Source organism: Canis lupus, chromosome 3, assembly GCF_048164855.1.
Source record: "Canis lupus baileyi chromosome 3, mCanLup2.hap1, whole genome shotgun sequence".
Classification (NCBI taxonomy): Eukaryota; Metazoa; Chordata; class Mammalia; order Carnivora; family Canidae; genus Canis; species Canis lupus.
The window spans coordinates 78,261,583-78,287,618 of record NC_132840.1 but is presented as its reverse complement, the minus strand read 5'-3'; the positions used below and the strand labels follow the sequence as shown (position 1 = coordinate 78,287,618).

Here is a 26,036-nt window from a genome sequence, read left to right as displayed (position 1 = left end):
TGCACCCGACAAGAAGAGAAACGGGGATACTTACGTTATACCAACTCTGGCTTTTCTGAAAGGACAAAATGAGAGAAAGGTACAATTAGTCAGGGAAGAGATGGCGGGACTGGCCAGGGTGTGCCTGGCTCGAGGGAAGGATACACAGACAGCAGAGGGAGGGCAGGGAGGAGGAATCCAAATGCAGCTGAATGCTTCCCATGTGGCTGCTTGAGAGGGGTCCTCCTTTCTCAAGACAGCTCCAGAAAGGAGGCCCGGGGAGCAGTCCATGCTGGAAGCCTCACCAAGGTCGGGGCGGCAGGCAGCGGCAGCACCAGCCAGAGCTCAGCTGGAGGGGAGTCGGAGCCCCATCATGAGGTTCTCTGATGGGGGTAAGGGATGCGCTGCAGGCATCCAAGACCCGGTCCCCCAAGGGGCCCTGACCAGAAGCAAAGTGCAGATCGAGACCAACCCAGCCTTCCGCTCCAAGTCAACCCCTCTGTAGAAGGCAAGAGGGGACCCTTCGGGTGCAGGAGGAATAGGGGCCGCCCGGAAACCTCCTCCAACTACATTCTCAGGGAGCAGAGGACAGAGGTTCTCCTTTGTTCAACAACTGGCTGACCGTCGAGGTGACAAGGCAGGAGAGTCCTGGGGGTTGTGCCCCAGGAGGAAGGCCGAAGCACAGAATTAATTGCCAACGGTGCCTCCTCGCTTCGCGGTGCTGTAACTCAGCAACAAAGTCCAGACTCGTGCCAGCTCCAAATTCAGGTGTTCTCCATCCCGGGCCCTGGGCAAAGGGGACTCGTTTTCATGGCAACTGAGAAGGACGGCTGGAACTGTGCTTTGTCTACCTCCAATCTATGGCCGGGTGTCCTTTATGCACACCCCACTTGAAAGAGAGAGAGACAGGCAGATAGGAGCACGCACGCACACGCACACGCTTGCCTGGGTCTCATCTCTTAAGGTGCTGATCCAACAATTTTAGATTGGGGATGGGAGGCATTTCCGGTTATAAAAAGCTTGCCAAGGGTATCACCGCAGCAAAGAATCACTACGGAGGGGAAACTGTGCCTATACACAGAGAGGTGGATTCTGGGTGCCACTGGCAACCTTCACACCCCAGACACAGGGTCTAACAGACCCTGACCCATAAGGGAAGGAAAGGGCAGGCCTGGTGGGGGGAAGGAGGACGGGCGGGGACAGGAGCCAGCTCTCCCATTCCACCAGAACTCTCTAGATGCTCTCCATAGTCATTTCCCAAGAAAGGCTGTCGCAATGGCCCATCTGGAAGCCCCCTATACAAACCACAGCCTGACTTTGTCCTCTAATCCAGAAGTCTTGGCAGGTAAGAGAAGCCAACTATGAATACTTAAAACCAACGATGTCACTGTTGGGGGAGCTACCGTCACATGGGAATCCTGGACCTGGATCTGGAAATCAGCCTGCCAACATGTGGCTGAGGCTCCCCGGATCTGGAGGAGAGTGGCTGGGGCAGCGGCTGCGTCTGACCTGATCTGTGCCTCGGCAGGTCTTCACCCCTGGGCCTGTCCCTCAGATCCCAGGGCATGGGTCTGCGTAGACATTCACTGCATCACGTCTCCCGACACCGGAGAGGCACCCTCTAGGTGCTACCAGCCTCAACGGCCCCACAGTTCCCGGCATCTCATCAAATCCAAGCCAGGCCTTTCAGACACCTGCTTCCCAGCTGAGAAAACTGTCACCTGCCCTCTAGTTCCTTACCCCATTGTCCTGGCCCTCACGCAGGACCCTAGGAGGACAGGGGGCGACAGGAAATAACCTGGGCTGGGTGTGGGGGACCCCAGATCCTTTATGATTACTCCTACACGCCCCTGCCTAAGGTAAACAGGAAAGGTAGATTTTCTTTCTCCCTGTACTGCCACAAGGAGGTGTCCCTCCTCCATCTGTTCAGAACAAAGGGCTTCAGAGTGACAAAGAGCCTCCACCAGGGGAACCTGCGTGCATCTCTGCGTGATGCCTCTGTGTGCAATATTTGCTTTTTCATAAAGGTGGGGGTAGAGGGGGGATTTGTGTTCCCAAGTACTGAACCATCAAGAGCAAAGACTTCCCGACTTCTCCCTCAGCGGGAGCCTCTACCCTCACCAGCCGTCTCCAGGCAGCTTCTTATCTGCCACCACCGAGGGTACCCCTGGGGGAAAGGCACCCCCCTCCTCAATCCACAGTAGCTCCTGGGAATACCCATGGTGGGCATGAGAGCTTGAACTCTGACCAGCCTCCTGGAGGCAAATTTCATCCCAGTGGCTTTGCTCTTCCAGGGCTGAGCCCCGAGCTCAGGGGGCGGGCAGGGAAGCCAGAGGGGCCTACAGACCCCGGGCAGCGAGAACAAAGGTGTCCAGTGGCATGACTTGGGCTGTCTGCCCCTGCGGGTTCACGAGAACGCCCCTCCTTGGCCAAGAGGGCCAGAAGCATGGGAAAAACAGAGTAAGGAGGTGGGGGGGTGGGGGTGGTAAAGGCTCTCGGACAGGTTATGAATGGATTTGGCTAAATGGCTGGGGCAGGGGGAGTCAGGAAAGAATACTCCAAGACAGCTGCTAAGGACGGGGAGCTGAGCGGAGCACATTTCTATTGCCTTCTATTCTAGAAGGGATCTCAAGTACAAGCACTAAAGGAATGCAAGGCCCCTGGAGACAGACCCCACGTTCCCTAAAAACATCTCCCCAGTGCAGAGGCTCCTGGAGTCGGGAAGACGGTGGGGGGGCCTAGGGGACCCGAGGAGGAGAAGAGAGGAGCTCTACTTGGAGGAAATAAGAGAGACTTCTTACTTTGATCAGGTTAAGTCTGTCATACTGGAAAGAAAATCATAGAAATTAGGATTGAAAGACATGGTAAGCGTCAAGGGGAAAGGAGCAGCAAAGCCATAGGGCGGGGGTGACACAGCACACCCAGGGGGGGCCGGCCTGGCTGGCCTGGAGCAGGGCTCCCCAGCAGTAAAGGCCGCTGGCTCCCCCTCGCGGCCTCCCGCCGGCACTACAGGGTGGAAGCTGGGCGGTGGCACAGACTGCAGGGGTCCAGGGAGGAGGAGAGAGGCCCTGGCATCTTCTAGCTCACTGCTCCGGGCAGGGCTGCACCCAGGAAAGGTCTGCCTCAGTGGTCGAGTTACGGATTCTCTGGAGAGGGGCCCTACTGACCGCCTCGCCCCACCCCTGCAGATTAGCAGGAGGAAAGGGAGGCCCTGGGAAGGGAAGGCTGACCCACTGCAAGCCACCCCCCTCCAGGGAGAAGTGGAAGCCCTCTCCAGCTTGCTTGGAAATCACAGGAGCTCCCCTCCTCGGTGCGGTGTGGACAGGAGGGAGGTGGCCTGGCGAGGAGGCCACTGCAGCTCTGGCCACCAGATCCCTTGCCACGGATGGGTACGTTTGGTCCAGCGGAGGGACAGGGCATCTCCCCCTCACTTTCTGCTCCAGGCCCTGACCTGCGTACGACTTAATTCCCATACTGGTCCTCACATTTCTTTTCTGAAGCCTGTGTGTCTCCCTGCACGCATTTCCCAGACGGACCTCAGCTGCGTCATCGCCTCCCCCTGGGCTGGTAGGGCGTCCCTTTGCCCACAAGTCAGTCCAGTCCTTTTTTCAGTGGCATTTAGAGGATGGTGGTGTCAGGGGCAAGAGTCCTGATGGGCGAGGGAATGGGGTGTGTGTGTGGGGGGCAGCTATCCAAACTAGGAAACTCCAAGGCTATGTGTCTGCCTCCCCTGAGCTCTTTAAAGGGGAAAAAAGGGATGCTTAGGTGGCTCAGCGGTTGAGCACCTGCCTTCCGCCCAGGGCATGATCCTGGAGTCCTGGGATCGAGTCCCACATCGGGCTCCCTGCATGGAGCCTGCCTCTCTGTGTCTCTCATGAATGAATAAATAAAAATCTTTAAAAAATTCTTTTCAAAAGGGGGAAACCCCCCAAACAACCCAGAGCTCCTGTCCCCAGGCACCTCCCCTTTAGCTCCTTATGAAAGGGGCGGGGGGCAAAGACTAGTTTGGAATTCACGCTCAGTTCTTGGTCCCTACAGTACACCTCATTCTGCCTCTCAGGGCTCCAGCCTGGCTCAGTGGCTCGGACACGTGCCCCTGCCACCCCGACCCAGAAAGGAGTCCTCCGGCCTCTGACGTGTAATATCCGCAGTTACACGTGCGCTGCTACAGGTCAGTGTGGCTTCTGGACAATCTCACACGGGTCTTCTCTCCCTTCCTAGACTGGAGGCTGCCTGGGGATGAGGGGGTGGCGGGAACCTGGTCTGTATGCTTGTTTCCCAAAGAAGACCTACCGTTTTAGCAGATTTTTAAAAATTCTCAGGACTGAGTGCTCACCTCCACCCAGCACCTGATTAAAAAGAGGCACCCCGGGGGTGGTGACTGGTGGCCATCAGTAAGTTCTGTGGGGCCCACTGGGTGCCCTGCTAGGTATCGGGTAAGAGGATAGGAAGCTTGCAGCTTCACCTGAGGGTGGAAAGTGTGCAAAGTCCGTGGGCGAACCAGAGAAATGGCACAACCCAATGCCTGAGCCTGGCAACGTGAGTCCTCTCCGCAGCCAGGGGCGTGAGGGGCCGGGGTGGGCTGCTGACCCCAGGGAGTCCCCCTCCTCGAGCACTCCAGGCGGAGCTCCTCTTCCCCCACCAGCTTTTAGCCTGAGGGTCACAGACTCTAGGATGAGCCCTGGAGTCTCTTGTTCTTCCCTCAGGAAAGACAACAGCTGTTCGCCTTCCTCCTCCCCAAAACACTTCGAGAGGCTCAAGACTATTATTAAGTCATTCCTCTGCTGTTTCTTCTCCGGGCGACATCCCACCTCCTTTCTTCGTGGGGATTATTTCCTGAGCCTGCCGTTCTAAAATACCTATTTATTGCTCACGCTGTACTCCCTTCCAAGTTCTGCTCGGACCTCTGAAATCCTGGGGGGGCCGGGCAGATGCTGGCTCTGCCTTCTGACCTGGTGGCGCTTCTGCGGGGACTGTCAACGTCCACCGACCTCCAGATCTAGCACCGTGTCCTTCTGGGAGAATAGTTCTGCTCTGATGGCCACTCGGGATCCTAAGGACACCACAAGCCCAGCGCTGGGCAGTGGGTGGAAGCGGTAAGGGGTGCTGGGGCTGCGCGGCCGTCAGTGGGCAGGCAAACGGAAGGAGGGTGCCAGGTAGGGCTTCCGGGGTCACTCTGCTGCGCCGGGGAGGTCCCCGAGGGAAACCTGAGACCTCCAGTCACCTCGTCCGGGGAATCGGGACTCCGCCACTAAAGCAGGTACAAGGGGGTATCAGGGCCCGGAGCCCAGCTAGTTGGGGCCTCCCTTCCCCGAGGCGGTGAAACTAAGCCCTGGGAGGACTCTGCTTCTAGATGGCTCCATGTAAGGAGGGAACAGGTGCCCAGCCCGAGGCAGTGTTTGGGTAGCAGGCAGAGACAGGGGAGGGGGCGGACGGGTCTGTTCTCCGACTCTGGGTGCAACAGGTGCAACGGGACGGTCCCTCAGTAACTTCAAGCCAGCCTGCCAGGGGGCAGTGGGGCCGGCCCTTCTGGGGAAGGGACCAAGCAAGACAGGGGCCAGAGTGGGTGGGGGCAGAGGGAGGGGTGCAGAGCACTACAGACAATTGGACACCGGAGGGGAGACCAAAGACAGAGAGAAAAGATGGCTTACTTTTGACAGGCGCTTGTGAGACTAAGACCATGCATACAAAGGAGGTATTTGGGAGACGGTGGGGAAGAAGAGGAAGAACAAGAGATCAAAAGACAAATCAGGTGGGAAGCCAGCTCCTGAGTCTCCCAGGGACCCCCCTCCCTCTCCCCAGGGCCTCTGAGTCCAAGCAGCAAAGAGAAGCTTTTTTGAAGGAGCATCTTAGGCAAAGACATCTCCTGCTTCCCAAAGGACTGAGGAGGAGGCTGAGAAAAATCTCTGGGGACCCATCAGTAGCCCAGACCCCACCCCGCCACTTGGGGCTTAGGGTATGTCTATCCTTAGGCAAAGGCCCAGGTTCTCAGGCAGCAGCCCCTGACACCACGGGGAGGGATGCAGGGGCCCGGTCACTGTCCTCCCGGACGAATGAGTACCGAGTGGCATTATTACCAAAGGTGAGGCAGAGTGATAGCCAGCGTGGAGGTTAAAGACCCCACTCTTCTAGAGGACTCTTTTCCCAGCTCTGTAGTGTCCCAAATAATTAATGTTCCTTTCTACCCCACAATTGAAAAAGGAGGCAGGGCTAAGCAGATGACCCCTCCTGGTCCCCAAGCACCCTCTCTCCAAACCCCAACCTACAGAGGGCTCCCCAGCCCAAAGAGAGGTCATTCGGGATCATGGAACGAGTTCCCCCTGGGGAGGGGGGCACTCTGAGGGCTCAGCCGAGAAGACCAAACTTGACTAGGGTCTCCCCTGCCTGTCCCGCCCGGCCCGGCTGACACCAGGGCCCCCGAGGAAGGCCCCCCCAACGCTGGCTTCCCTGCAGAGCATCCCCCGGCAGGGTCCCACTCACCTTGGAGTTCTTGCCGCCGCTCCGGCCGGACTGCGAGGAGCAGCTGCGCTGCACACCCTGCTCCGGCGTGGACGGGGACTTGTCCGAGGAGTGATCTGAGCCCTTCTCCACCATGGTGTCTCCGTCGGGGCTCTGCGGGGTTGGCGAGCGAGACCGTTTCCGGAGGATCGGGGAGCAGGCCGGCGTGCTGCGGTTGGAGTTACTGGCAGTGCTGCAGGGGCAGATGGAGAGAGGGAATGGGGTGGGGAGGGAGGAGGAGGAAAGACAGGCACTCAGTGACTGAAGGCCAGAGCCCGGTCCGGGTCCTGGGGAGCCAGCTCAGGGAGCCAGGGTTAGGTTAGGGCCTGGGGAGGAACCAGGGAGACAGGGCCCCATCTAGGAACTCACAGCACCGCAATACTGCTGCTGGCCGGGGGTGGGGGTGCCAATGAGAAATGGAGATGGGCCCAGAAGGGGCAAGTAGGGCCTTTAGACATTTAGATGGTCATCCATCCATCCAACCATCTGTCTGTCCATCCAGCCAAATACTGTCAGAGCCCCTATTATATGCCAAGAACTGTCGAGGGAAAACAGAATTTAAGAGCTCAAAGACCCACCAGAGATCATCTAATAGCCATGAGCTCCTCTCCTACGAACCCTGCAGATCCAGTTTCAACATCTTGTTTTGCAGAGATGTGCCCATAAAGATGGTTAAGTATAATCTTACCTCTTTTTCTTTTTTTAAAAAAAGATTTTTATCTATTTGAGAGAGAGAGAGAGAAAGTACGAGTAGGGGAGGGGCAGAGGGAGAGGGAGAAGCACATCCCTCACTGAGCAGGAAGCCCAGTGTGGGGCTCTAGGGCTCGATCCCAGGACCCTGAGATCACCATCTGAGCTGGAGGCAGCTCAACTGACTGAGCTCCCCAGACGTTCCTAATCCTACTTTTCCTACTTTTCAAAGCAGTCACATGCATATTATTTCACTGGGTTCTTAAAACACTCCTCCACTGAGGTAGTAATGACAAGTGCCACAACCCTAATTTTTAAAATGAAGCCCTACACATGGCAAAGAGAAGTTAAAGGGTCCTCTGATTGCAGAGGGATTAAAACAAAACCTGGGTCTTCTGACTGGCAATTCACACACCCCAGAGTATTTCCCTGGAAGCCACACTGCTCCCCTCTTTCCCTGCCCAGGGCGAAGATGAACACAGTAGAAGTTCTTGCATTCCAGAGTCCCCTGCAAGCAATTTCATTTCCAACAGGTATCCTAGACACCCCACGGTACCAAGCCACTTACGCCAAGGCTTATAAGCTGTGTAAGTATTTCCTGCTGGATATTTAGCTGTGCTCCTGATGGAACAAGAAAGATGACAAAAGATGGAGTGGGGAGGAAAACTGAACGCAGTTAAGTCCTAACAAGTGTTTGCTTTGCTCTGAGAGGATGGAGGAAGAAAAGACATAGAAAAGAACGTGGTTAAATGGGAAAGAGACGGGAGGAATGGGATGGAAGGCAAGGATGAGATTGAAAAGCCGAGAAACTCAAAGGTCAAGGGGGCGGGGAGGGCGCAGTGAGACGTTGAGGGTCCCTCTTACCCACTCAGCGGTCAGAGAGCAGGGCCAGGCTTCGGGGACAGCCCAGATCTGAGGCTGTGAGGGCCCCTTCATCCCAGCCTTCCCTAAGCGAGTGCTGTGCAGGGTGGGGAACACTGTCATTTGCATGAAGATCCAGCTGTGACCTCAGATGTCCCAGGGGACCCATTTGCAATGAAAACCATGCACCTTTCAGCAGGCCCTTCCACTCAGGGATCCTCCGCAGAGAAGGAAGGCAGGCCAGAGCCCAAACCAGCGAGTGTGGGAAGGAGGGGCAGCAGTGGCGGAGGTAAGGGCAGTGCTCTAACTTTGAAAGGAAAGTGAAACATAGAAGGCCAGAGAAAAGGAAGACAAATGTGACCAGAAGATATATGGAGACACATAGGGTAAAGTCCAGTGTTTTGCTTCACCCAAAAACAGACTTCAGTTTTAGAACTCACTTTACTAAAAATACTTGGGATTTGCAAAAAGAAGCTCTTCAAGTTTGCACTCCATCTCCACCATCTTTATCCTCTGACCACCCCCCCCCCCAAACTCTTTCACTACTGCAAACCCTGGAGAGAGGGAATTATGTTCCTTTTCTTGGGTTGGAAAAGCAGAGCCTTAGAATGATGGCAAGAAGATGGTGGGACGCAGCTCCAGGGGAAGCCTCTAGAAGGTCTAATGGGGTGGGGGGCGCAGACTCGGGTGCTCACCCTTCTGGGGTAGCTGCCTCTCTCTCGGGCCAATTTCAACCCATGGCCAAGTGCTCCAAGGATTAAACTGTCTTCTTGGATTCCTCTGCTAGAAGAACAGCCAGGTACTCTGCCCCTAACCTCAGTTTACTCAGACATACCAGGGAATGGATGACACCTAGCACGAGACCACAGCTTGGCTCAGGATCTTTCTCTTAAATAAATGTCAAGGGACAGCTTGCTACACGGTGAATCCAGGTGCAGGAATGGAAGAGATCGAGATCCCTTTATCTTCCAAACTCCCAATCCCCCCTGATAACAGGCTGTTGAGGAGGAGTTCAGGCAGGGGTGGGCCAAGACTCTAACCGGAGGAAACTCACTCCAACTACTCAACACCACGGGAGTCTCACACTCAATGATCAAAATGTCCTTGACATTCCCTCACCGACCAGTGGCCCCCTATCAGCTGACCTGACTTAAGGCACCCAAGGGTACCTACATTTTGGCTTTCCATACCTCAGTCAAAACATCAGTCAATAAACTTACATGGTCATTTGTCACTTTAGTCTCTGTGCTTTTAAGGCTACGGATCATCTGTGCTGTTCCCGAAGATCTCTCCTCTCCTCCCTGGTGCCACATACCTCCTTCCTCTATTCCTCTCCCGGCCTTGGACACTGGCTTCTCTGTTGCTAACTCCGCCTGAAGTTTGGTCCTTCCCCAACGGTGAGCCTTTCATTGTCCAAACTGTCTCCTGCTTCAGAGGACTCCCACTTGGCCTTGCAGCAGAAGACTCCCTCCCCTACCTGCTTCTGCTCTGATGAATCACACTTGCTCGCTTCAGCCCAACAATCCGCTGCCAAATGGACGTTCCCTCCAAACACACGCCTCACAAGCTCCTTGGGCTGAACACCACGCTTGCCATCCCCTCGTGCTGAGCGTCCTTCCCCTGCTGCCCCTTCTCCATGGCATTACCACTCCCAGTCTCTCAGGCTGCATCTCACTCCATAAAAAGGGAGGCACTAGATCCCCATCAATTCTATTTGCTGAAAGCTCTCTGACCCATCCTTCCTTCCGCTCCCCCCAGGGCCTCTTGCTGAGACTCTTCCAAAAATAAGTCTTCTAAGCGATCTCTCTAATCTCCATTTCCTCTCCTGTACTCATTCATACCTCTGTCAATCTTTCTAAATACAAGCCTGATACCATCTCTCTGCCCCCCACTAGCATTCACATTAAAGTCCTGAATCCTCAGAATGGAATTCAAAGTTGTCGTTGGAAAATAATTGACACTTACCTGTCTGCCAATACTTTATCTCTCCTTATACCATCTTTGAGAGTTCTTGTGTATTTTCATCCCACATATCTTCTCCTGATTTTTTTTTAAGATTTTTATTCATTCATGAGAGAGAAAGAGAGAGAGAGAGAGAGAGAGAGGCAGAGACACAGGCAGAGGGAGAAGCAGGCTCCATGCAGGAAGCCGATGTGGGACTTGATCCCAGGTCTCCAGGATCACGCCCTGGGCCGAAAGAGGCGCTAAACCGCTGAGCCACCCGGGCTGCCCTCCCGATTTTCTTAATACACACTCTCCTCCTGCCTCCAGACTTCTATACCTACCACTACTTATATGTGAAGGGTCTTCCCCCTACCAGGCCTCCCACCCCAGATCTACCTACTAGAGTCCTGTTCATCCTTTAAGATCCATCTCAGACCCCACCTTCTCCAAAAAGCTCTTCAAAATCTCCACCACCAAAAGGACTAGAGCGTTTACATGTTCTACTTGGTAGACACACTCTTGGAGGTGCCCACCTCTGCACCTCCCACACTGCCCAGCGTGATGCCTTGTATCTGAGTATGTGCTCCGTAGATGTCCGCCGAATTGAGTATCATCCTAGAGAAAGTATAACAATCCTCGTGGATTTCAAAGTCCCCAGGACCGTGTGAGTTCCCAAATCTATGCCTTCAACCTGTTAACAAAAACAGCTAAAAATTTATGAATGTTGGGGCGCCTGGATGGCTCAGGAGGTTAAGCTCTGCCTTCAGTTCAGGTCATGATCCCGGGGTCCAGGATGGAGCCCACATGGGGCTCCTTGCTCTGCAGGGAGCCTGCTTCTCCTTCTGGCTCTGCCAGCCACTCCCCCTGCTTGTGTTCACTTCTCCATCTCTCTGTCAAACAGATAAATAAAATCTTAAAAAAAAAAAAAAGTTTATGAATGTTTATGAGTTCCTCACATGGTGTCGAGTATTCATGACGCACTGTCTTATTTAATTCCCCAGCCAATCTATGAAGTATTCATGGATATTATTCTTCTTATTTTTCAGGTGATAAAACTGAATTACAGACAGATTCAGTAATTCACCCAGAGTCACACAGACAGTAAGTGGCAAGACTGGATATGAAATGCAAGTCTATCTGATGACACAGCCTGTTCTTAGAAGCAGCATTTGGTAGGACTTGTTTGCCGGGTGAACAGATAGAAGGATGGATGGGGTGGCTGGGTGGATGGAAAGAAAGAATCAGCTTCTTGCTGACTCTAGTTTTCAATCCATTCTCTATTTTTGCTGTCAAAACAAACCTTCTAAAAAGTGATTTTGCCATTTTGGCCATCCCCTCCCCTGGTTAAAGCCCTCTGTGGTATTCTATCCCCTTAGAATAAAATTTGATCTCTAACTATGGCATAGAAGTCCTCGATGATCTTACTCCAAGCTCCATCCTTGGCTACTCCTCCCAGTGGACCCCCTGCCACCCAAGACTACTTACAGTTCCCTGTGCCATGTTCTCTCCCTTCCACATTTTTCAGTGTTTCTCATTCTGAAAATACCATTTCCCCCTCCACGCACCCTCCCAACATTTATCCTTCAGTACTATTTTAGTATATGTGCTGCCGAAGCAAGCACTTATCCTTCAAGACTAAACCCAACTACCCTCCCACCACTACCCAATCCCCATGCTCTGATCCTTCACCACATAAGAAGAAACTATTGAAACAGTAGTTCTAACTCAGCAAAATCACTACCAGATTTGCTCCATATCTAATATTCTTTTAAAAGATATCTCATTATCCAGGGAGCCTGAGTGGCTCAGTTGGTTAAGTGTCCAGCTCTTGGTTTCAGCTCAGGTCATGACCTCAGGGTCGTGAGATGGAGCCCTGAGTCAGGCTCTGCACTGAGCATGGAGCCTGCTTGGGATTCTCTCTCCCCTTCTCTCCGCCCCTCCTCATGCCCACTCACACGTGTGCACGCTCTCTCTCAAAAAAATAAAAATAAATAAAAAGTACCTTGTTACACTATAGATTTTGGATGTCCTGCTGAGCAAAAAACTAATCTCCATGTATCTCATAACCCTACACTACTACTACTACTACTGTGTCTTTCGAGCAAACTCTGAGGTGTGCCATTAATCCGATCCTGCCGCTATTATTAACAACAGTGTTACATCAGATTTCAAAATCTTGGGAATTTAAAGCTTAAAGATGACCTTAGGTTTGCTACAGAAAGGGAAGGAAGACTGGTCTTGGAGGAGCTACTGGATGATGACCCCCTTCCAGAATCTAGAATACATCCAGCTTGTCACTTCACATAGAAGAAACCTAAGAAATAGGGATGTTAAGTGCCTAGCCAAAGTGATAAGCCTTCATACCTGGATCTTTTGCTCTGTAAACACTGGGCACCTGGCATCATGCTAGGCATTCAAGTCCATGATGGCGAGTAAGAAAGGATGCTGGTCCCTGGGACATTATAATCAGCAAGAGCCAGACACGCACTCTTCTCCTTCTAACATAAGCTACGAGTGGTGAGACGGGGCAGAGTCAATTTAGACTTGAGGAATCAAGAAAGGCTTCCTTGAGGATATGGCACTTGAGGCTTGAGCTGGGATCTAAATGTGTCAGAGTTAGCCAGGTGAAGGGCATTGTAGTAGGAGGGAAGAGAACGTTCCCAGACAAAACAAAACAAACAAAAAGCCAGGATAAACAAGGGCGTGAAGGCCTAAATCATGGAACATGCAGGGCATTACAAGAAACCAGGTGTTACTGATGCATAATGCGCTCAAGCTGATATATGTAAGATTGCTGTACCTGCAACTCTCCCCAATAAGGGGTCGGCTGGGACACCCCCACCCCCAACGCCACCAGTCACTTTTAACTCACTCACAGCAGGAGGGCCCAGAGGTCACTCACTCAGTTTCCCATCTCTCCTATTTTTAAGACCTCCAACAAAGACCTTTCACTCCTCTCTCGGTTACCTTGCTAACCGGTAACGCTTCCTTAAGTCTAACCACAATATGTCATACTGCGCTTGAATCCTACTTCCTATGTTTAGGTCTGGGTGAAGTCCTCCTTGAGAAATGGACATATATGGAAAGAGGACAAAGGCTCTTTGGGTTCTCTGTAGCATTTCCCACCCTCACTTGAGACGAGAGCTCTCATCCTGTGCTCTCTTTTCCTCATCCTCATGCCCGGCGTGGTGCTGCAGGCACAAGTAAACTTTGTCAGCAAGCCAGCTCCCTGATCAGCCGTCCATACATTTTGCAGAACCCTGAGCAGAACTGAAGAGTTAGCTGGTGTTCCTCATTCAAGTTCACTTGCTTGGCTTCAGCGTAATCATTTCTGCCACAGAGATGACAAGATCCATGCCTGTCACTCTGCACCTGAGCCTCCACCTGCTGGGATTACAGCCACCCCTTTCCTACTTCTCTAGCCAGTTCCACCGCCCTGGCTCATTCCCAATCAGATTCCCACTCGCCCTCCCCACACCTGGACATTTTATGCTCACTTTATCTTCCCCCTAAGCCCAGCCCCACAATGACCTGTCTGATCCAATGTTTGGCTGTAAATAGTTGCAGCATCAAGGTACTAGTAATTTTTTTTGACTGTTTGATCCATTCCAGGGCACCCCAAACTAATAGAGCATTTAATTAGAAATTTAGAAAGCTGGCTTCAAACAAAATATTTTTTTTGCTGAGGGCCTGCTTGGGCCATATGTCAGGATTAACTGCCAGTCTGTGGAGTCACGTCAGCAGGCTCAGGTCTGAGTCCCAGCTCTGCCGCTTGCTGTTTGACACTGGCCTCTGGGTCTCATTTGTCTACTTGGACAAATAAAGAGACCAATACCTTTATCATAGGACTGTTACGTCAAATGAAATAACGTCAGTAAAATATTTAGTGCAGTGCCTGATATATGAGAAGTGCTCAATAAATATCACAGAGCTACCATTATTATTAAGGAGGTTTTTGTTCCTCTCCGTAAAATGTGGCATAAATATCCTTGCCCTCTCTCCTCAGAAGATTATATGGACGGGCTTCAAAGGTGCCCAAGCATTACTTTCCATAGTGGGAATCACACCTACCTGGGGTGCTTCCCTCAAGCACAGAATCCCAGTCCTACCCCATTCAATAAATGACAACTTCCAGGGAATGGTCCAGAGTAGATCTTTGCAGTCTAGAATTTGAGAGGAACCCCCCCCCTCGCTGCCCCAACCCTGCGCACCAGTCCGAACCTCCTAAGTATCAAGGGGTAAATGACATTATCTACCCCAGACGAAAGAAACCTGCTGACAGCTTTTGAGTGAATCAGCCGTTCAGAGTCTACTGGGTCAGTGAACTCACTGCAACAGAACATTAGTTGAGTCTGTCATAGAAACCAGCAATGGAGAAGAATCTACAGCCAATGGGGAATGGGCACAGAGATGTCGTTCTCAAGGTAAGGCCGTGACTCAGCACCCGGGGGGACAGTGTCACCCTCTCTTGGTGTGAGGGAGCCTGGCAGTTATCATTAGCGTCCACGCCCACGACAAGCACCCTCCCTGCCTTTAGTAGCATCTAGTCTCTGATCTCTAATGGTCCCAATTCCCAGCAGACTATTCTGTTATCCAACTCTGTGCCTCCCAGCCGCACGCCGATGCTGAGCTTTCCTCGGTAATCCTCCGCAGCTCTTTCTATCAGCACTGCAAATATCCAGGGGAATTAGCCGGCTCCACTTTGAATTTTCCCATAGCACATGCTCAAGTGCCTGAGATAGAAAGCCCAAAAGGTATATTTGCTTAACATTTACATGAAGTTACAGGCTGCCTGCAAATGCCTCTGTTACATCTGTCCATCTAAACTGGTTTAGTTTACTAAACTAATTCAGTTTACTGGGACTCCCTGAAGCTGACGGTCTTCTAATTCCTCTCTGTACTCCTGTTGTCACTTAACCACATCTCTGTACCCCTCATAAAACCACAGCAATGGTAGGTGGGAAGGGCAGACCCAACAGGAGCTTTGTAGAGGAGGGATCACAAATCCCAGCAGAGCCCCAAATTCCCCTTGCATCTTTCTCCTCAGGGAGCAAAATACTAAGTCATTTAGAGGAAACAAAACAAAACTTCCCAGATCTGCTTCACTCTTTGTTATAACGTCCTGGAGCTCCTGATCTTGGTCCACCACCACCCCCTTCCCGACCCATGAAGATAAAACCAGTCTCAGGTCCCCAAGGAATGATGTCGAAGGGCTCATCCTGTCCAATCCTCTCACTGATGGATGGGAAGCACAGGTCCAGAGAGATGACACGAATGTCCATTAGGAGGTTAACAGGAAGCTGGACATCCCAAAGCCAAAGCATAGAGGGCTCAACAGTGCAAGTCTCAGTGGCTTCCCCCACACCCCACTTTTGAGGATATTGGATGAGGAGGAAGTTTGAAAGGAGGAGAAACGTACCACTGTTTCTCCTAAGGGGAGCTCCTGGTGACCGTGCATGGAACCCATCCTTTGCAGACCAATGGCTTGGAATCTAAGCTTGGTGACCACACTGCCATTGTGTCCAATTCCTTGCTTAAGGAAGAAAAGCCAACTGTGCCTTTTGTGGCAAAGTGTGATTACCCGGTTGAAGAACAAGGCCAGGCAGCGACTAGGAGATGGATGCTTTTTTATCATTGCTATTTTCGTTTTGTTTTTAATGGTGGAGAGGTTCTCTTCCCAGTTTAGGCTACGGCAGAGTGTCTGCCTGGCCCCAGCCCGCCATGCTCTGGCCCAGGTGTCACGGCACACTGCATTTCAGCAAAGGACAGGCAGGGCTCCCGGGACAGGGCCTTTCTTCCCCTAACACAGTTCTCACCGTGGCAGCGGGTAGAGCCCGACACAGAGGGGCCTCCCTCCACCACTGCAAGAGCCAGATTTGGACAGAGATGAACATGTCGTTCCCTCTCCTCCGTTTGGGTAACTCGCTGGGATCCCCTTGGGGATTCCCAAGCTGGATCTTTAGCAGCTTGGATGCTCAGGGACAGGATGCTCAGGGACAGGTTCCTTCTGAAATCTGGAGCCACGAAGGTAGGACTAGGCTGTTGCCAGGTCAGACTGCTGGCAAAGACACAAATGTCCATAGGAGGTTAACAGGCAGCTGGACATCTGAAGCCAAAGCACAGAGGGCTCAACAGTGCAAGTCTCTGTGGCTTCCCCCTCACCCTACTTTTGAGGATATTGGATGAGGAAGTTTGAAAGGAGGAGAAACGTACCACTGTTCTCCTTAGGGGAGCTCAATTCTCTGCACTCGCTAACTCCCCACTGATCATCCACATACTGATTCCTCGGGTCCATCCCGGCCCAGATCTTGCCCTCTCTCTGCGCTCATCAGACCTCTGTAGATATTGTATAGATAATTCAGGTCACTCCCTATGGCTAACAAGCTCCACTTACCCATTCCTCCTTCCCCATCTTGTTCAAGTAACTATGAAAAGTTAAAAAAAAAAAAATTGCTTACAAGGGAAATGAAAGGTGGCAGAGACCATCCAAATACATTTGCAAAACATTTAATACCTAGATACATTTTCATTAGAAATCTACGTAAGCCTGGAAGGAATTATTTGTCGTGGAGGCAAAGGCCCAGCAGGGACTTTAGTTGTTGATTAATTTATTAATTGACCGGTTAATGTAAGGGCAAGGTCCATGGAAAGTCTTTGGCCACGCAGAGAAAAGCAGACCTTCAATTACCCTTCTCCTGGTGTTCTCGGTCCAGGGAGGTGCTGGGTGGAGAGAGCGCCGGAGACTGGGTAAAAGCTGTTTGCCTTTCCTACTCAAGCCAAAGAGAAGAGATCCCTCATCACAATGGCTGGAGCCTCCATCCATCCTACTCCCCCGCTCCCTGGCTTTCTTGCAGCTTCTGTTCAGCCCAGAGTTTGGAATTCAATCCAGGGACAGGCATGACAAACACTATTTTTCATTTCCATGGAGACCAAGGCCTGCAATAGAACCAGGACTCCATGCCTGAAATGCCAAAACAGCCTGACCCACTTTTCCCCCTTCCTACAAAAACAAAATAAGTTTGTTTGGGTCCTGCCAGTGCTCGAGGAGAAGCCAGAGCTCCCTGTTATCTCTATGGACATTGTGAAGAGGAATGAATTATAATAACCTCTGAGAACGCTGATGATGCTATAGAAACTGTCATACAGGGAACCGCTTTACCCCAAAGGCTCAGGCTGCACCAAATTCATCCCGTGTCCTCGCCCTAACCTTCTAGAAAAAAGAGGTTCAGATCCCCCAAGAGGTGTACTTAATGGCCAGCAGTACTACTCCTAGAATCCAAATTCAGAGAACTGTTTGCTTCAACTTCATCTTACGCCCCTCTCCCCTTCACTGTCTTCTGGCCTCCTCTGACCCTTCTGCTCTTCGAACAAACCAAGTCCACCCCTATTCCAGGAAATCTGTCCTTGTTGGTCTTTGTTGCCTGGAACTCTTTATAAGAGTTTTGAATTCTGGTTCCTTTTCAACCTTTAAAGTTCAAATGTCACCTGCCTAGAGCAGCCTGTCTGCAAGGACCACTCACTTGGTCTAAAGTGGCTCCCCTGTCCCCAATTACTATCATAGCCTGCCTTTCCCCCTAATGGCATTTAGGAAGAGCTGAAGTTGTCCTTTTTTTTTTTTTTTTAAATCAAGAATGAACACTGTGTTTGTGTGGGGGGTGAGACAGCTGTCTACTGTGTGGGTCCCCAGGGCATTTAACACCACGACTGGCACCTGGGACCACAGACTCACTGCATGAATAAAGGAATGAGCTCTTTTTTTTTTTTTTTATTTTTTTTTTTTAAGGAATGAGCTCTTTTTAAAGTCATTCAATGCATTGTTTGGCCACTCTGTTAGACATTTCTTTCTTAGGCCTGCCCCAAATCTGCCTTTCTTGTAACACCAGCCCACTGGTTCTTCTTCTGACTTCTGGATCCATGCAAACTGAAATATGACATCATTCCCAGGTTCTGTGCTGGCCTGGCCACTTTCCCGAAACGTCAGTATACATGTGTCTGAGTTTAAATTCTGAGCTGTTTTGTGCTCTTGAGAAAAATGACTTTATCTTGCTGTGAGTCTGTGTTCCTTGTCTGCCGAATGATCACAACTTACCTTCCTAGGGTGAGGGGCGGAATCTTAAAAAGGATACAAACAAACAAAACTAATTAGTACCTCCCCAAAGTAAAGGTCTTCCTATAATTGCTCATCGAGTGAACAGAGTGTTAGAGAAGCAGGAAGTGAATTCCCAGTTAAGAAACCGAATCCTGTTTCTAAATTCTGTGCTTTCCTCATGGCACAGACAGGGGGTGAGAATTTCAGTTGCTGCTATGCACGCCTTCAGCGAGTTCCTCCTTCCATTGGGCTGGGAAGACAGCATTTAGGATGGAGCACAAGATGCTGAGATTAATCACCGGAACTTACTCCTGGGGTACAATTTCCTTTCCCTGAGATTATTCACGACAGGACAAACACCTACCCTGGGAGATAGTCGTGCTGGGTTTGCGGGCAGGGCTGGCTGAACTAATCTGCATTAAGTCTGTCATTTGGAAGGGTCCATGGTGGTCACATAATCCAGTCCCTGCCCCCCTGCCACCCAAATGCAGGAATTCTCTCTGAGAGGCCCTGCCAACAGCCATCCTGCCTCTGCTTCAGATCTCCAATGAGAAAGCACTCACTAGGTGGCCACAAACATGCCTGGACAATTCTAAAGGGATTTTTAGCACCTCTAAAGGGTCCTTAGATCTCCATGATTCCTGGTCACCATGATCCAGCCAGCCAGCTTTCCTTGAGCCCTTGGGCTTCACAGTCTTTGGAAATGAAGCTAACCACGTTGACTTGATGTCAGTGAACAAGCATTTACTGAACACCTACTGTGCACGTCCAACCTTGAGAAACATATTCACCCCAAGGGCCTCACAGGGCAGTGACTCTGTCATGGTTCTACGTAGATATACAAAGATTAAATAGACAATATTAAGCATGATTATGGGCACATGGTAGGAACTTAATACTATTAAATTTGACTCACTATCAATCTCAGACAAATCTAAGTCAATCCCACCCAAAGTATTCCAGAAGCCTCAGCACTCAGAAGAACGGGACCTTGTAAAAGCAGAAAGGTGCTAAACTATCCCAAGAAGCCCCTTCCTTGAAAGAGATTTCCAATCCACTGGGAGGCCACAAACCACCGGAACAAGGCAGGGAGGGGTTCAACTGAATAGAACTTCCAGCTTCTTCTAACTTTGCCTGTCAGGGGCCCCTCCCCCATCCTCAGCAAGAGAAATGTTGCTACTAAAACTGAAAGGAACTCAAGCATCATCCATCCATCCATCCATCCATCCCACAAACAGCTGAGGAGACCACACTCCATGCCAGGTAATGTTCTACGCATTAAGGATTCAGGCTCTCCCTCTATGCAACATACAATCGGGTGGGATACAGACATGTAATGAGCTAACACCCTTACATGTCTGTCTCTCCCACCCAACACCATGTGATAAGAGCAACTTGGATTCAATCAAAACCGCTCCCCTCACTACCTGCCAAAGGAGCCAGCCAGCGCTGACTCAGCCCCTTCTGGTGGCAAACCACTCCTCTCTGAGCTTCAGCTTTTATTATGCGAGAAGAATGAGTGTGGATGCCACCTAATCCCTGCAAAGATGTGACAGGATGATGACTAAAAGCATCTCAAGGATACACTGTGAACTACTGGCGACAACTTCTCTGAGACAGAGGGACTCAAATATCTCAATTAGGTGAAGGATGCAGACCTTCAAGACCTGGGCAGTCTGGGGTCCTGGTTAAGTCAGCCTCACCAGCCTTCCCTCTTGGTCAGGCCAAGGTGGGACGTGCCACATCAGGCACCCAAGGCTGCTGTCATGTTGTTCAGAACAAAGTTCTCAGCAATCAAGTAGACAAAGGGCACATAGGGTACAGACTGAGAGTGAGGCAGCAGCGTTTAGAGCACTCCTCCCTCCTCCCTAGCCTTATCACCTAAAGCCAAGTGTGGCAAATCCTTTCCAGACCCCTATGGATTCAAGTTCAGTTCGGATTTACTTTTCTGCTGGAGATCAAACAGAAACAGGCTGAAGAACAACCATTACGTTCAAAAAACAGAAATTCTAGAATGATGAAGATGGTAAGAGGTCAGCCAATATGCCTGGCTGCAGGCAGATACAGGGAAATCACTTGAGACGTAGGCTTTGCCCTACTTGAAAATGTACCCAGGGTACAAAAGTCTGGGCTTCCCCTTTGTGATGCTTCTCGTTGCCCTCTGCCATCATCAGGAAGTTACTAATGACTAAAACAAAAGTCTGTTATGATAATGCATTTCATACCACTTTCTCTGTTCAGCTTTCCAGGCCCCGAGATCAGTTCATTAGTAGGAACCATTCCTCAGTTCCTACCTTCCTCCTTTTTTGGGGTGGAATCATTCCAATTCCTCCAATCTATTTTCAGAAGTTAAAAATCATTTCTCCTACAATCTCTCCACCAAATCTCTGTTTAGATTATACCTCAAGTGACGGAAAAGTCATTAACTGATGATGTAGTTTGTTTCACCTTTGGACAACTCTTTATTTTAAGCCCCGATGGTTTCTTGTGGCTTCCTACCAAAGGTCCTATTTCTACTCCTCTGGCAGACACAGAATAAGCTAATTCCTCTTTAAAAAAAATTTTTTTAATACATAAAATAAAATTTAAAAAAATATTTATTTTTGAGAAAGAGTGCCTGTGTGAGGCGAGGAGGGGCAGAGGGAAGAGAGAGAGAGAATCTCAAGCAGACTCCCTGCTGAATGCAGGGCACCACGTGGGGCTCGATCCTACAACCCTGAGATCATGTAACCAACTGAGCCACCCAGGCACCCCTAATTCTTATACATGCAGTTTGCACATGGCTTGCATGCTCCTTCCTCATCCCTTTCTCCTCCAGACCTGCCAGTCCCTCCACCATCCCTCACAGGACATGGCTCTAGACCCCACAAGCCACTGGGCTCACTCTTCTCTGAGTGATTTCCACTTCATCCCAATCGCCCTTAAACTCTGGAGCCCGGGAATGTAATCCCACAGAGAAGTGAGGGAAGTGCTCTGATGAGCTCAGAATAGAGCAGAACCACCACCCCATGTACTTTGGGAAATCAGAATGCAAACACCTATTTTTGGAATCATCTTCCGAATCAGGAGATTCTAGAATTAGTGACTTCTCTTAGGAGCCTCTGGCTACAGCCTATAGGCTAAGGAGAGCCCGAGTATGTGTACTGTGCATATGCATATCCCTCTAAGGAGCACCCCACCCCCACTCCTTCCCCTAACCTCACAAACCCGAGTTTGGGAAGATGATGAAGAATCCATCCAGTTCTCACCCCAACTCAGGCTCGATCACAATTCTGAATGTTTAGTGGACTATCTCTAGGCCAGATGCAAAAGCACAGCCCTTGGAGATTTATCTGGAGCCGTCAAGTCCTCAGCAAAGGTTTCCCTGCCTCCTAGCCCACAAACATTTGTTCCTTGGACCCTTACAGCCTGACTCCCAGATAAGCTGAGGTTTCATCAAACGAGCTGAGAGCAATACTGTGAGGTTCTGAGGTCATTAGGAAAACTGAATTCAGCCCCGTCTTGTCCACAACCAGGCACCGGAGGGTGCATGTGTAGAGTGAGGGCTGCCTGCTTCCTTCACACCTTTCTAAGGAGGTCTCAGGCGATCATCAGGACTTTCCAATCAGGACTGTCTAATGTAGGGTCAGCGAACCATGACCCAGAGAGGCCAAAGCCAGCCCAACATCCGTTTTTATATGACCCGCAAGCTAAGAATGGTTTTTACATTTTTAAAGGGTTGCGGGTGGGGGGAACGAGAGTATCCTGTGACATATGAAAATTATATGAAGTGGAAATATCAAAGAGTCCATAAATAAAGTTTTATTGGGAACTCAGCCACGTGCTGAGTTCGATCAGAGATTGTGTCTGTGGCTGCTTCTGCTGTGCAAAGCAGAGTGGAGTCATTTCAACAGAGAACAGCAAGGGTCGTGAAGCCAAAAATATTTACTACCTGGCCCTTTACAGAGACAGTTGGCCAACCCTTGGTCTGACAACATATGACCTTGAAAAGGTCTCTTCTGTGAGCCTGCTTCTCTTTCCGTCAAGTTGGGGAAGGGGGTGTCTGTGTCCCATAAACAAAGAACCTGTGCTTGATGACTTCACAAGTTGAGGGAAAGGTTGCAGGCTTGCTCGCACCTGCGGATGAAAAGCAAAGCATAGGACCAGGAAAGCGAGGAGGCTGTTTCCAGTTAAGTACATAAAAGCTCCCTTTCCCTCCTTCATTCTTTCCCAGCGGGGTACTACCTTCCTTGGCCCTGACACTGACACTCTTCTGGCGCAGGGCAGCTCCCCAAAACATCCCTCTCTCCTTTCCCTTCTTTCAAGGCCAGCTTTTCCCCCTCTGGTCCTAAACATCTCTAACCTGTGGAGTGCCACTCAAGGCTGGCTGGGGAGAGAGGGCAGGTGGGAAGCAAGGGAGCAAGGGGGTGTCCACAGAAGCACAGTTTGCTAGCAAGTGTCGGAGAACGTAAAGAGGCAAAGCTCCCTCTCCCCAGCCCTGGCTGAGAGCTTGGTTGAGGAGACAGAGAGCTTCCCTCCCCCTTCCCTCCACTTGCCTAAATCAAGCAAATAAGTAACAATGCAAGGAGGTGTGGGGGAGTAAGGACCAGCCACTGGGTATCTATTTTCTGAAAACACATGGCAAATCTCTGAGCCAAATGCCCGATAAGCCAAAGAATAAACAAATCCCTTTATTTCCCTGAGACAGGAGCTATCCACTTCCCTTCCAGTCCTCTCCTTCCGCTAGCCAGATCCATTGGTCCCCTGGCCCTCTCCCTGTGGGAAAAGCCAGCATCTGTCCCTATCTGAGAGGGCGGCCTGCCTTCTGACCCTCCAGCCTGCCTCCTCTTCTCTTGCTAACCACTGCTCTGGTCACCAGGCCCCCACCAGGGGCACCCCGGAGCTAAGTTGGTGGGTGGAGAACAGGAGCACATGGCCTGTCCACACCTCCCCCAGAGGCTCCGGCCAGCTCCTCTCCATGACGCACCGCTAATTCAATCCTCTTGCCCTCTTTTCCCCCCAAGTTACAAGACCCTGAACAAGTCTTGGTGGCCAAGGGGACCCCATTGGCCCAGCCCACCCGCTCAGTCCACAGGGGTCCCAGGGCCTACCCCCTGGGTGCTCCAAAGGTCTGCCCAAGCAGGGCTACTGGGAAGGCCGGGAGGAAGGAAGGTGGAGGTGGGGGGGGGGGGGTGGTTTGGAAAAAAAAAAAGCTAGGGAGGGAAAAAGAATCTCTGCAGCATGATGTCACGCTGGCTGCTTTCGGATCCCCCAACACAGAACAGAAGCAAACAACATGGACTCCGGATTTACACTGTCTTGGAAGGTTTGTGTTCTCAGCAGCTCGGAGCAGCCTGCGCCAGCTGGAAAAAGCACACGGCCAGACAGACAGGTCCTCCTCCTTCCAGCCCCCGGGCCGGCTGGCCGAGACCCCCCCGCCCCCGCCCCCTACCCTGGGGTGCAGGGGGGCGGGGGGGGGGCAGAGCCACCCCTCCCCCCCCCAAACTGCCCGGAGGAAACAAAGATAGACACGTACACACACGAGCAGGCGGTGAGCACTAACCTGGAAGCCATTAGGAACGGTAGTGGAGTGCAGTGCGAGGAACTCATTCATTCATTCATGCACGGGGCAGTGGGGGGCGGGGGCGGGGAGCGGGGCCCGGGGACGGCGGAGGGCACTCACCTCCATGCCCACCCCGCAGCCCTGGGTCTACCGGGGAAGGGAGTGGGGGCGGGGTGCTCATGAGCTCGGGAGCTCCTCTGGCCGCTCCGCACCGCTCCGAGGGTAAGCACGCCCCCCCCCCGCGATGCCCCCCTCCCCCCCTCCGGCTGTTGCCTGGTGTGGTCGCGCAGCCTACAGAAGTCCCTCTCTCCCTCGCCCTTGCTCCCTCTCCCTCTCTCCCTCCGACTCCTTCACAGACAGCTGTTCTCGGGCCCCTGCACGCACGCGCACGGGCGCACACACACACACTCAGACACGCACCCCACTTGCGCGCAGACACACTCGCGCTCGCTCGCTCGCTCTCGCGCGCACACACGCCCTGCCGCGGGCCGCTTTACATAATGCACCTCTGCGGGGCACTCAGCTAGCGGCTCTCCACGATGCACGCCCGGTTTGCAGGACAGAGCTGCTGCACGCGCGCACACACACCCCCCACCCCACCCCACCCCACCGCGAGCCTTCGGTCCTCTTCGGCCCCAAATCTGACCACAAAACGCACGATGATGCTCCCGGGAGGTTCTGCGCCCTGTGCGGCCGCCAGTTCTTTCCCAGGTGTTGCCTATTAGGTCAACCTGTATTCAAGGAGGTGAGGCTAAATCAAAAAACGCAGGCGCTGGGCTCAAAATAGAGCATCGCCTCTTTCAAAGGATGACAGCTGCTCCCCCTGCCCGGGCCCTGGGCTTGCAGGAGAGGAGGAGGAGGAAGGCGGCCCCCCACCCCCACCCCCAGACCATGTCTGTGCAAGAAAATGGCTGAGGGCCTCTTCAGGGTAGCCTCTCCCAGACTTCCAAGACAGCCGGCAGGTTCTTGCAGCAAGGGAAACAGCACTCAAGGACAGCACTTGTGGTCATGACAAAGGAGGCTCATCTGAGTTTTCAGACTCCTAAGCTGCACTTCTTAAAAAGGTTTTTTTTTTTTTTTTCCTCCCGTCCATTCACTGAAACGCAGTGATTTCAGCAGCACCGACACAGTCCCCAGACAAGTGTTCTTTCAGACAAGTGGCAGTCTCTTCAACAAGATATTAATGAATATTTTGAAAGGCATCTATGGCTCACGAAGCTCTTTGCCAAAATCAAATCATTTGATTTGATCATTTGACAACACTCACCTATCTAGGCCTCGCTATGGCCACATCTAACGTTAAGGATGCTGAGCCCTGGAAGGCTAGAGGGGCCCACAGCAAGAAAGGCTGAGCTGGGAATCCAGATCCCGGGACTGGAAGTCCCATGACAATCAACTACCCAACACCCAGAGCATGACTGTGAGCCTCCAGAATATCACTGTCATCTTTGGGTGGGAGTAGCAGGGGAAGCCCGAACATAAGCCCCAACAAACAAATAACAGAAAGAACGATGGTTAGCTCAGGGCTTCTCAAACTTTAAACCCCTGAGGATCTTGTTAAATCACAGGTTCCGATGCAGGAGGTCTCATGGGAGGGCCCACAAGCTGACCTTTCTCACAGACTCCCAGGAGATGCCCATGTTGCCATCCATGGGGCCACACTTTGGGTAGCAAAGGGTCAGTTTGTGCATTCTCACTCCTTGGATGTTCCTAAAGGACAGAGTTTTGTCTGTCTGTAGCAGCTGCACAGGATAACATACTGAAGGTGAACAGTAATTATATAATCCACTGACGTCACCTTTGTCCTGGTCACCAGACTCGTGCTGGGACTATACTTCTTGGGTATCTGTTGGCAAAACGTCTCACTGTGGGGTGAGAGCCCTATAGACTCAGCATGAAAGGTCTTTCCAGGATTGCTTCTGTCTGCAGCCTGTTGGTAAAAGAGCAGCCTCGTGGTAGCCAGGAAACACAGAGGTTTCAGTGTCTGGCCTCCACTTCATTTACCTAGAGGAAGTTCAGTTCCAAAGAAAGGTATACTGGCAATGCCTTGAAACATAAGCTCTGGGCAGCCCCGGTGGTCCAGTGGTCCAGCGGTCCAGTACCACCTTCGGCCCGGGGTGTGATCCTGGAGACCCGGGATAGAGTCCCATGTCAGGATCCCTGCATGGAGCCTGCTTCTCTCCCTCTCCCTCCGCCTGTCTCTCTCTCTCTCTCTGTCATGAATAAATAAAATCTTAAAAAAAAAAAAAGAAAGAAAGAAAGAAAGAAAAACACAAGCTCTGCCCCAACTCTACTTACCCCTTCCTGTCTAGCTCAAGTCTTGCCTCTTCTGAAATACTTTCCTCCCTTTGGAGAGACCAACTCCTTCTTAGAAAGAGCTTAGACTTTGGAGTTGAATCAGCATGCAAAGCTAAGTTTTGCTACTTTCTGGCT

At 51.6% G+C, this 26,036-nt stretch overlaps 1 protein-coding gene and 1 long non-coding RNA gene across 16 annotated transcripts in view; one reads left to right on the top strand and one right to left on the bottom strand.

Annotated features, from left to right (window-relative positions):
- GRAMD1B (GRAM domain containing 1B) overlaps positions 1 to 26,036 on the bottom strand; it is a 234,111-nt gene that overhangs the window by 39,242 nt on the left and 168,833 nt on the right. For 7 of the 15 annotated variants that reach the window (XM_072822431.1, XM_072822436.1, XM_072822428.1 and 4 more), the window contains 2 exons: positions 6,460 to 6,670; positions 35 to 55 (listed from right to left, as the gene is read on the bottom strand). In XM_072822431.1, coding sequence (XP_072678532.1) covers positions 35 to 55; positions 6,460 to 6,670 — 232 coding nt within the window. Of the gene's footprint in view, positions 1 to 34; positions 56 to 2,494; positions 5,652 to 6,459; positions 6,671 to 12,336; positions 12,503 to 16,650; positions 16,844 to 18,977; positions 19,103 to 23,603; positions 23,704 to 23,723; positions 23,819 to 26,036 lie in introns of those variants that run through there. The other 8 variants (XM_072822442.1, XM_072822433.1, XM_072822437.1 and 5 more) reach the window with 8 other exon arrangements.
- Positions 13 to 11,372, top strand: LOC140631149 (uncharacterized). The gene is made up of 2 exons (XR_012028798.1): positions 13 to 7,754; positions 11,019 to 11,372. It is a non-coding gene; the product is annotated as an uncharacterized lncRNA (long non-coding RNA).